At 34.2% G+C, this 12,225-nt stretch overlaps 1 protein-coding gene across 6 annotated transcripts in view; it reads right to left on the bottom strand.

The window, feature by feature from the left end:
- NEK10 (NIMA related kinase 10) overlaps positions 1–12,225 on the bottom strand; it is a 115,859-nt gene that overhangs the window by 15,622 nt on the left and 88,012 nt on the right. For 3 of the 6 annotated variants that reach the window (XM_037383055.1, XM_037383053.1, XM_037383052.1), the window contains 2 exons: positions 5,619–5,719; positions 2,483–2,593 (listed from right to left, as the gene is read on the bottom strand). In XM_037383055.1, coding sequence (XP_037238952.1) covers positions 2,483–2,593; positions 5,619–5,719 — 212 coding nt within the window. Of the gene's footprint in view, positions 1–2,482; positions 2,594–5,618; positions 5,720–10,956; positions 10,995–12,225 lie in introns of all 6 variants that reach the window. The other 3 variants (XM_037383056.1, XR_005103609.1, XM_037383054.1) reach the window with 3 other exon arrangements.

Below are 12,225 nucleotides of genomic sequence, written 5' to 3'. Positions count from 1 at the left end.
GAGCAAAGGACACCTGAAACCTCCATCCTTCCCATATTCCAAAAATTCAGACTTCCGTGAGGCATTTTACCCTTTCCTATGTTTCCCAGAACAATCAGAAGTCAGAGGATATTTCAATACTTTTTAGATTAATGAAAATGTGAACACAATTATGAATGTCCTACCTTCTTCTCTCTAGAAACACTGTCTGAACATTGAAAGCTGTCAATCTGCACTTAGTATAAAGCAATGAGTTCTTTAGATTATCTGAATAAAACATCATAAACTATACATTTGTGTGAAGATAAACAGGGAAGTGTATTCCCTTGAACATAGGACAGAAACAGCTGCTGACTCCGGTTTTCAAAACTGGGGCTTCAAGTGAAATTGTTAGTCCATATTCAAGTGATATAATTCACATTAGAGGGATCTCAGCACTTCTGAAACCTGAAATAAGTTCAGCTACTTGATTATGTGAACAAGGATACTAACATAAAACTTAAAAACACATAGTTTTGGAAGTATCTACTGGTAACAACTCTGACATGAAAATTTCTTTATGGGTAGGAGAGAAATTCCAATTATGCATTCCTGCAGCATGTTAACACTTTTAAAGTCACAGAAACTGAAGAATATCTGTTCTTGGAAGACCTTTACCCCCATCACTGAGCAGTGGAGGAATCTTTCTGCCTGTTATTCTAATTAGCTTTTCTAATTCAGGGTAGTTAAAAACCCATGATTTTTAAACTTCGCAGAAATTGCACAACCTTATACCAACACTTGCTGGAAGAATTGCTGTAGAACATAATTCTTTTCTCTGTTTAGGTATTTCCTATTACCTCCATATGATATCCATGTTTACCCAGCATACTTATGGTGATGATTTTGGTAAAATATGTACCATTTATTCACTGATGCTTATCAATTTTCCATTCTTTATAACTGCACTTTTTGTTGTTGCTTTCTTTTAATAGTTTCTATAACCATTTCCTTCAAGGTAGAAATGCCCAGAATTCCATTCAGCATTTCAAACATCTTCAATTTACTACCATTTACTTTTTAAATACTGTATTTATTCCATCTTCTTTGGGTTTAAATACAATAGTTTTGAAGCTAACTGAATTTTACAGTTGATAACTTATATAAATTTATAAATAAATATGTTACTTTATTTCTGGGCATTTGAAAATTAGGTTAATTTTATAACAAACACTGCCTTTTTCTTAGCATAGTTTTGGGCATCCTTTTCTGAAAACATCAGCTTAATACACAATTAGCAAATATTTCCTTAGATTTAATGTTATAGCTGAAATACAGGAATTGTTTAATGTAAATGCCAGCTTGATTTATAGGACAGCAAACTGATAAGAAACCAATGGCTCAGAGAGATGCATCTTTAACTATCTTTCAAATCTACTACCACTGTAAACACTAAGTAGCCACCTTCCATAGACCTCAAGCATCTCAGACTATTACAGAAGTACAGGAAGGATTTAGTATTTGGGGTCAGTTCATTCCATAGCAAACAATGGCTTAGAAGATTCCACAATCCGTGCAAGCAGGTGACAATCGAATTAGGTTACACATGAATTTGTATGATAATCATCTTTGATTATGATTCATATATGATAAGAATCATATATCAATGATTCTTAATGATAAGAAATCATCTTTGTCATCAGATTTTAGATACAGTAACATACCTAGTAAGTGCTTTGTCGTCAATTCAAAAATTAAATATCTTAGCTTCACAGTCTCCCACAGTACACAGATGCTGGGGATATAATTTTCAGATCCTCTGCTGACTACAGTTTTCTCAGGAGATTTTGAAGGAACTTTTAGAAATTCTGACATTAGTTGTTAGCTCTTTGTTGGAGACTATCCAGCATGTAATTGGAAAACATGCAGGCATGGTTCTTTAGTCATGTCATTCTTGCAAATCTGCAGTATTTTTAAACTGGTGACACTAAACTGTTGCTGACATACTATGCAACAACAGGACAAGGTATGCTATATTCAAGACACTCTGGGACAGTGCTTTCTTAAAATTCATAGTTTCAGTAGGAATACATTCCAAAACATAAATAATATTGGGAAACTAATAACAAATTAAGAAGTACTTACATAAATTAGGAGCTTACATAACATCTATGAGCCTTTGCCACAAAAAAGTTACATTTTCCTTCCTCTTCTGTTTTTGAGCTATGATAACATGAAGTCTGGTTTTGCATATTAGCAGCTAGCAGGTCCTTTCTATTTACAAAAAAACATTCTAATAATCTGACACCAACTTGACACCAATCTGTAGAAAATGCTTACTCAAGAAGCCTCCATATTTTTGAAGGAAAGAATAGCTAGACAATAGCTAAATTCTATTTTAGCTATATTCTAAATATTTCCTTTTAAGAATGGAATCTTACAGCCATATTTGTGTTATATTACTATAGCTTAGTTCAAATAGAAGAAGAGACAAAGTCGACCACAGGTAATTGGAGTACTAAACCTTTTTCATTTCTGATTTCAGATTACAAGGGTTGCTCTGCTGACCAAAAAGTGACTTCTTGAATCTCTCAATGATTCTCCTTTTCAAGTTGCACTGCAAAGCTGGAGGAAGCTACATGAAACAAAGAAACAGACATTTTCACCACTCAGTTACACTGCCATAAAGATGACCTAATCAACAGTACTGTTACTGAAAAAAGTAGCTACGCTGCAAAAAGAAACAATTGTATTTAACCGCATGGTGACAAACAATGGTACTTGATTTAATGATGTATTATATGCTCCTTAGTTTGCCTGTTCTGTTAGGCTTGGCATATCATATAACTCAGTCCCTCTAGCCTTGAAGGTTAAAGGTCATTATAAGAAGCCTAATACAGGGAATAGTGCATTTGCCTCCCTGATCAAAGTGCCGGTACTTGGGACATTTTTCTACAGATTAAACCCATAGAACATGAGACTAGATTTCATGTCAGCTATCATGAGTCATACCAGCTGAAATTAATAGAACTTCAAGAAGCTTAGACCTTCATACAATATGTGTGTAACAGCTTCAACAGGCTCTTTCAGGGTCCTTATATACATCATCAATACAATTCAGAATGTCTCTTCTGCTAGCAGCTTCCTGTGGGAGGTAATTTACATTTCACTTCCCTAAAAGCAAACCAGATTTTGTATACTTTTTCTCCTGTATTTTTTTGGTTGAAAAAATACATATCTTTCCAGTATATTTACAAAAGAAAAGCACAAATCATACTTTATTGTGTTTTAAATTTTTCAGTAGAGGGTTCAAAGGAAGTCTCTTCCTTTGCTCTTTTAAGATTTTAAAATCATTACCGGTAAATGTAAAACTTCAGCTGTTGGTCACAGCAATGACACCAACCCAGTCTGATGACAATTCTATGGTATGTACTACACTTTTGGATCTCCTATGCTGTTTCTGTACAGTAGCTTATACTCTCAGACAGTGTTGTAAAACTATGATTTTCTACCATTTAGTATACACTTCTAATTGCATCTTTGATGTAAATTCACAGTGCTGCTCCACTGAACTCAGGAAGCTTTTTGACTACTCGAGGAAGGTTTGCCCACTAATGATTCACATTCAAACACTGTCACAGAACACATTACAAAGACTTTTTTCCCACAGGAACAAATTCCTGCTCTTAGACAGCTATATGTCTGGAACAACTATACTGGTCTCACAGGAGTCCTGATTTGCTCTGACAAACCAGGGATCAAGGTTACATCCTAAGCATAAAAGACTTTATCAGACAGCTGCTTGCATGCAGGTTTTTGTTAGATAGATATCACTCCCTTTTCATGCAGACATTTTCATGTCAGATGTTGAATGTTCCTTAGCCTGTAAGTAAGTAAAAAAATGATGCCTTAGGAAAGGCCTGAAAGATATTCTATAGACTACACGTCACTGCAATGGACTCGGTGCAGTTAAAGTACCATGGGCATACTGGGATATTCTGAAGCAAAAGTGGTAAAGAGCAAGTCCACTGCTTGAGAAACTCAGAGTAGCCCTCAGGCCCTAGTGTTCAATTTTAGCTTTTGTTTTAATGAAATTGGATGTTGGATCAGGGTAAAAAAAAAAAAAAAAAAAAAGCCCAAGGATTTACATAATGCTTTTTTAAACGCTTTCTCTTACATTGTTTTCCAGAGATTGCTCTGCTTTTGTTCCCATGGAAACTGGATTGGGAACAGCTGGCAGCCAAGAACTAACAGTCAAGAACTCTCCCATGTAAACCTCAGTTTAGAATTGTCAGCTGAAATATGTAACAGAGTTTTAGAAAACAGCTATGTAATACAAAAAATATTCTACCTTAGATTTGTAAGAACTAAACAAGCACAGGAGAAGCCCATAGCACACAGTGAACAAGTACAGGTGTGGATCCTGATTTCTCTGCCTTCCCATTCTGAAACCAACTGACACCAACAGCCATCAAAGCTGTTACTACTGCTTCAGTGGTCAGTTCTGACCAAGTCTTTCAGTTGCTGTTAGTTCTTAGTTATTGGGCATCCACGTGATGATAACTTGCATAAATTATTAGGCCACCTGAGAAAACCTTCAACACAGAGGACAGGTTCACTGTTCATCTTGGACATACTCCTAACACAGAACATAAAGATTGAACTGCCTCATTTCTGCTAGCAGGGGAAGGAGATAATTTCCAATTATTTTAAATAGCAATTATTTACTTTGTCTCTGATAATTTATTTCCTGTATTACCTGTTTGCAGAAGCTTGACAGTTAAAAAAACAAACAAACAACAACAAAAAAACATGTAAAGACATGTAAAACACACCCACATCCAGTTATACCATTCTGTTCTAAACAAAACCAAGTAAATTTGGTTCAGCAATCTCAAATCCCCTAAAGGTGATAAGACATCATTTTTCAAATATAAACACTTCATTTTGGAAAATAAAAATATGTTTATTTAATAATAACAAATTTTGCAAGTAACTGAATGGCAGCCATCTTTCTGGAGAATAAGTTTTCTGTCACATTTTTAGTTGAGAGTTCAATGCAGATTTATATGAGCTCCATTTTTGCTTTGGAAGCAGCATGAAATATCTTCAACTCTCTCTCACTATGAAACATTTGAACTTCATTGTAAAATACGTCTTAAGTTTGAAAAAGACCTGACATTTCAAAATATTTAACATATTCAGGATTTGAACTATTGCACTAGAAATCCCAAGAAATTATTACTATTTATTGATAATAAAAAATACTACTTAGACATTATTTAGAAATTATTGCTATAGAGGAAAGCATTTTATGTACTCTCAATGTCAGTGTACCATATTAAGTCACTTGAAATATTCATATTGCTGGCATGACAGAATGCTGTAAAAATAATTTACTGTACAATCCATTTGTCTGAGGTGAGTCAATGAATTTTTTTTCACATGACTCAATTATTGCCATCCTCCACATACTAATATTCAAGGTTAGTCTTTATTTAAATGATATATTTTTAAAGAATCCTGCCATCTGCAAAAATGTCAAGTTCTGTTGTTTTTAAAGAACAGTGACTAAATTAGCAGCACTTTGCAGTACCATCATTTTGACAACAGCAAATAACTAAAGAGTATAGAATGTCAGAAGCAACAGTAATGCATACTTGAGTGATGAAGATAATTTTGTGCAGCTGAATAAGAATCTGCTGAACAGGGTCACTGATCTGACGCACCTTCCTTTGTGATACAGCAATTCCTGCCGATGCTGTAGATGACAAAAATAAAACCAAAAGGACAGTTCATTTGTTACCTTAATATATTAACAGCATAGACTGTTTAAAACCTGTAATTGTAATTATTAAGTTTTAATGACTTGTTTTTTCCAACAGTGTTGGGAACAAGAAAAAGATAATCTAAAAACTTAGAAGATCAGACAATGTAATTGATAACAGGTTTCAAAAGAAAATCCTTTCTCTGACTCACTTCTAAGTTATCCTAAGGGAAAAGAAGTATTAAAGTACCTCACTAATTGTAAAAGTTTTCCCACATTCATTCAAAAGGAAATTTAAAGATAAGCTAAACAAAATTTGCTTATTTTAACTGATTTTTTTTTTACATAGACTAACACTCATTATATTTATTTTTAATATATTTTGATGTTATGAAATTAATTTTCATCTTAGGTTAAGAATCACAACAAAATAGCTGATGTGGACCATTTGGAGAACAGATTTATTAAAATATATTGTCGTGTTGCCTTATAGTGATGTGTGGTGCTTTATCACAGCTACTTTTTGTTTCCAACATTTAGCAAGAGCATGTTCTCAGAGAAATCTCAAGAAAATGTGCAAGAAGCTATGTATCTCTTGGGTCTTCTTTACTTTGCATCAGAAAATTAATGGTTTCTGTTCTCTGTCATAAATTCCTCCTCACCAGAGATCACCCTATCTAAAGGATGTATTGATAGAGACTGTGGAAAGGAGCTTTCACTGGCATTCTCCATGATTGAAACTGACACCATCATAAAGTGTGTAAATGGCATTTTTCATTTTTGGAATAAAAGAACATCAATGCTAAACAAATAATAATGCTGTAAAAAAATTCTCTCTCCAAAAAGGAAAGAATACAGACAATTGCTCTGTATTACAGACTGTATATTGCTTTTGCTTGTAAATTCCATAAAAACAGTAGTGTTGACCTGTGAACATAAGGGAAAAGTGGGGGTTTAAAACTTTTAAACACAAAGCTAATTAAATATTGATAGAAAAACACATGAGGTTAAGCAAACTACAAAATGAGTTTGTGCCAACCGGAAAATACTAAAACAGATACAGTTCCCATGTACTAGCATGTAACGATGAGCTACGCCCATACAGGAGTATATATACACTATATATAATGAAAATTTCACCTCCCTCACCCCTGCCATATTATACGGGATATAAAGTTGGCCTGTCTGAAGAAAAAGAAAACACTAAACAAATTTAGGAATTAAATATTTTATCAATTTTGAAAAGCATTGTGTCTCTTAATGTATCTCCACATTGTTTCTATAAGCATTAACATTTCAAGTAGACTTGTACACTAGATAGAAGACAAAATGTTCACTGACAAATTACTAAGAGATGATGAAGTTGGAGATTCACAGGAAGAAAATATTGACGCTTTGAGAAAATAATGTTGCTATAAGTTGTTTCTAATATTTTCTTCTAAAACAGATATTCAAAACCCCTTTTTTTTAAAAAAAAAAAACACTATATTTCACCATTTCCTTTAGCTATTACCTAACAACAGGCACAACAGATATGCACACCCAAATCCACAAACAGTGCACACAGTTTTATATTTTAGTGCCAACTATTTTATTTGGTATCCAAATGTGATCTTTGCTAAAAAGCAACCATCATGCCCGATGAGAATGACACTACATTTTGTAGCACAAACTCTGAAGTAAAGAGCAGAGTCAGTTTGGAATTAAAAGGAAAAACATTACTTTAGAATTAAGAATATTGTAGTACTTCAAACACTTAGGGTTCCTCATACAATTTTTGTTGATTTTATTTAGATAAGTGTGAATTAATTACCATGACGAGGAGCAAGAAAGCTGAGGTTTTCTTATCTTATGAAAATAGTGACTAATTGTAAACCTGTTTCTCTTCCTCTAAAGCAAATCCATGTACATAACATACTTTTCATAGACAAAAGTACTGGAAAGGAAGTCATGCATGAATAGAAGCTGGGCTTTTCTGGCAGCAAAATAAACTTCACACAATAATTTTAACCTGTTCATTTACTTCTATGTGTAAAAATCAGATTTTAAAAAAAATAATCTCAGTGATGTGAAAGTGTTTAGTTCTTGGGATCAAGAATTGAAAACAAAAGCTGAAAGTGGAAGTTTATTTCCCCCACTGAACTACTGTTTGGGACTTAACTACAAACAGCCAATAAATCAGATATGGTCTTGGTAATCCAGAATTTGAAATAGATATACTTGTCCGCTGAGGTACATTTTTTTCTTGTAGTACAAGTAGCTTGGTGATTAAAAGACTGTCCTCTTTTCCTGAAGCAAAACTGCCCTAATTTACCAGCTAGTAATATCAAATATCTATGTGATTTGTTTCCTGCCATACTCAATGAGATACTTGAAAAACACTAGCCAAAGACAGCATGATAAAAAACAAAACCTAATTCACTTTACCTAAATGTTACTCATTACTTAATATTTACAAAGCACAGTAAACTCAGTACTAATTTGTGGACATCATACCTAAAACATTGACCATATTTTGTTGACTAAAAAGCATTATGAACTTAGCTATTGAACTAAAATAAAACACAATAGGTTTCTGGGGTTCCATGGAATAATTTTAATTCTAGCCATAAGAAACAATAAAGAAATAACTGCTGATCAAGCTTTAGGTAATTCAATAGAATTAAAACATAGCAGTAAATGTCATGTATTCTACAAACTTTGCGGATTTACAAAATATAATTCAGATCTTAAACATAACAATTAAACAGAACAGCTTGATTCTGATTTACCTAGTGCTTCTCTATCATGCTTTGCCTGCTGAGGAAGAGTATAGAGCCAAAACTAAAGCAGATTCTTGAATTTTTAGTCCTTAGTTATGATTTTTAAACTCTTCATCTAATTTAAGTCATACACACGGTCAGACTCAGAGATTAAATAAAAGTTTATCAGCAGACCACACTATAAAACACTTAAGTGTATCACTAAAGAACATAAGTTAACAAAATTAGCTTTCCAAGTTGAGTATTAGATCTGGAAGCTAAGCAAAGAGCACAGGTCCAAGTACTGAACTTTAGCCAGCAGTCCTGTATCTCTCAAATACAAATATTTCTAAACTACACTTCAGAAGCTAATTTAGATCCACATTCTAAAACTTCCTCATTCAAAAACACCTTGAGGATCATAACATCATATGTACATATTTACATCCACCTAAACTTTTTTTTTTCCCCCCAAAGCGATCTGGTATCAAGAATGAAAATTCTACCAAGAGGGAAGTGTAATCCAAATATCAAAATTAATTAACTGACAACTTAACTTTTTTTTTTTTTTCTTGTTGAATTTCTCTGACGGCTACTTTAACAAAAAGTAGAAGAGACATTCACAAACTGAAGTGCCTAGGGACCAACCAGATCTGGGCTGCACTCTCACAGAAAATGTCATTCTCTATCACAGAGACACAAATTGCTAATAGGATCAGGAAGATAATGACATCAATGCTGTTGTCAGATTTTTTTGTGACAATGCCTTTTGGCAGATGGGTTGAGAGGCAAGTGAAATTCAGTTCAACAGTTTTTCCCTAAGTCTCCTCTAAATAATCTATAAGAGGAAAAGAACTCTGGCATTTTCCCTGCGCCATTTAAGGAAGAATTTAGGTTGGTCTTTCTGCTCAAGTGGAAGCAACACTGCAGTAATCTAAAATATCATACACCACGAGAACAATGTTGATTTTGTCTCATTTTCACCTCTCCAACTGTTTCAACACTGCTATATTCAATCCCAAAACAAATAGTGTGGTCTTGCCATTACAACCTAGGAATCTTCAGGTTTTGCTAGGATGCTGATAAAAACTTTACGTCCTTGACATGTTACCTTTCTCACTGCTCCCTGTTCTGTGGTATTTGACCTCTCCTTTGCTGTCAGTGGCTTGTATTATAACACAAAGGCAAAAAATGAGTGCCTTTTCTTTTGTAGGTCTTCTCAGAATATATTTTTTTCTTAATAAAAATATGCTTAAAATAATATCAGCAAACAGAAAGGACTGAGTAGGACATAGCATGGACTCCCCTGTTATTCAGTGTGTAAAGCTTTTTCTCTTTTCTAGTGTGACAGCAACAATATGACTTAGTAGTCTTGGAGGACCAGATGTAATGTCAGCTTGTAGTGTCTATGTGCTTCAAAGGCAGCTAGACACCCAATATCCAGCCAGGAACTTTAGGAGTTCCCATAAAATCCACATACTCCAAACCACTCCACAATTACATTTTTTTTTAATACAGAAGTATAGCATTTTGAGGGGGATGAGGGCACGTGTGTGTGAATAGGCTGCTGAGGACTTGATCAAAACTTGTAAGAGTTTTACCCAAAAGGAAAACATTGCTGACAAAAGATACTGGATTTGCTCTAATTACCCACAGGAGTGAAAATATTGACGAAGGCTAAAGTGTTTGTCTGAAGATCACTATAGCTCTGACACATTATGGCTGGATAGTGGGTTTGAACTATTGGTATTAAGTGGACAGCAAATTTTGATTTGTATGCATAAGTAAAATTCCTAATACAATTTTTATATCAAAAAACTGTGAAACAGACATTTGTATAGATAAAACGTACTTTTTTTATGAAGATCAATATTTCAACAGCTCAAAATAATTTTCCTTTGAATATTATTTAATTCAGACAATATGCATTCTGAAATCACAGCAGATTACAGTATGTGAAGCTTCTCCGTAAGAAAGAAAAGTATCTCAAATAGAAAAATGTTTCATCAACGATACATTGGTATGTTCTTTTCATAGGAGAAATTGCCTTCAGCCACTGCATTCAGCAGAAGTTTAGACAGGATAATGACCATTAAAATGAGGTATTACCGATTTACTATTGGAATTTGTATTTTTAAAAAATTCCTTAAGGATATTTCAGATAACATATTTGCACCTGAAATGTAATTATCTTCTTTTATAACATTTAAAAATATAATTACTAGATAATACCAGGATTTTTCATATTGCAAAGAGCTACAGCTGGAAAACTATAAAACTGCCACCCTGTCATGAACGAATCCTCTGTTTTCTTAGTGTGGGTCCTGTGCATGAGTGGAGGCACTCTCAAGAGGATATCAACAGGCAGTAAAGCTGGAGAAATGTAAAAGGACGCACTCTATATGCATAAGGAGAATAAGTTTTACAAACTTGGAAATCATTAGGTTTAAGTGAAGTTAAAGTTTGATTTTGTTGCAAGCTCAATATTACCTGGTCGCAGTCTTGATCCTGGACCTTCAATATAATCTCTATTATTATTAAAAAACAAAACAGGTAGTTTTAATTGCATTTGGCATCAATAACTGTAGAGAAAATATCAGTACCACCTGACTCCTTCTTATGTTTCCTCTAAAGGAAATCTGTCCACAATTGCTAGTTTTTAACTGTGCATTTATAAGGCACATAAAGGCCTTACTCTATGTGTCCAAAATAGCATGACTTCTACTAAATAAAAGTTAGACTTCATTCCTTTCCCTGATCAGTTTTTAGCCTGGAAAGTACAAATACAGTAAACAGGATTTTAATATTTAAAATGCAATAATCCACTAGATTATATATTGGTTTGCATTTGTATATGTTTAAGGACATTTCAATTAACCCATTCTATGGATGGAACACATAAAAAAATTAAGTAATTATTGTCTAGTGCATAAAAAGAGGAGTAATAATGTATACAGTACTAGTAAAGTGGGGGAAAAAAATAATATTACATCACCAGGACAGGGATACCTCAATGTCAGAAATACAGATCCAGATGTTTCAATGCTAGCTTGTGCTCTAAACTCTATAGAAACACTGTCCCAGCCTGCAGATCCCACTAGCTGAGATAAGCAACAGCAAATGGATACAGACAGATGGGGAACTGAAGGAACCAATATGAAGTCCTGATGGCTGGCAGCCTCAACAGCCCTAGCATGGCAAGAACTTGCATAGATTTTTTAGGCAGTGGGGAAAACTACAGCTTCAAGGACTAGTTATAAAGAAAGATAAGGAAACAGTTTTACTAATTTTTATGTGAGGGACAGAGACAAACGAAAAAAAAGCATGCTTGCTTCAACCCTCAAGCTTCAGGAGGCTGCCATTACTGGCTGTAGCAGGAGAAAGCCAGTGAGTGACAAGTGACAGACTGGATGGTGATACGAAAGCAAAAATAAAGTCTTGTGTTTGAAGTGATAGAGAAAGTACAACCAGTAAAGAGACACACAGGGAAGGTGGCAACGTTGAAGGTAGGGCTGTAGAAATGTTCCTTGCAGCAGTGTTCTGAACAGGCGTTTGAATGACTAGAATGCATGTACCAAAACAGAAAGGATGTTGCTCGCATAATAGCTTTATGAACCCAAGCAAGAGTTTTAGCAGCATACATTGATATGAAAGTTTATATATTAGAGGTGTCAGACAGAACACTAAAACTTATTCTGAATGCAAGGACTTTGAGAGATATGCAAGTTAAAGTGGATGCTCAGATGTCATTGGTGAGGA

Source organism: Falco rusticolus, chromosome 4 (genome assembly GCF_015220075.1).
Source record: "Falco rusticolus isolate bFalRus1 chromosome 4, bFalRus1.pri, whole genome shotgun sequence".
NCBI classification, from domain to species: domain Eukaryota; kingdom Metazoa; phylum Chordata; class Aves; order Falconiformes; family Falconidae; genus Falco; species Falco rusticolus.
This window is presented reverse-complemented; position numbering and strand designations above follow the sequence as displayed.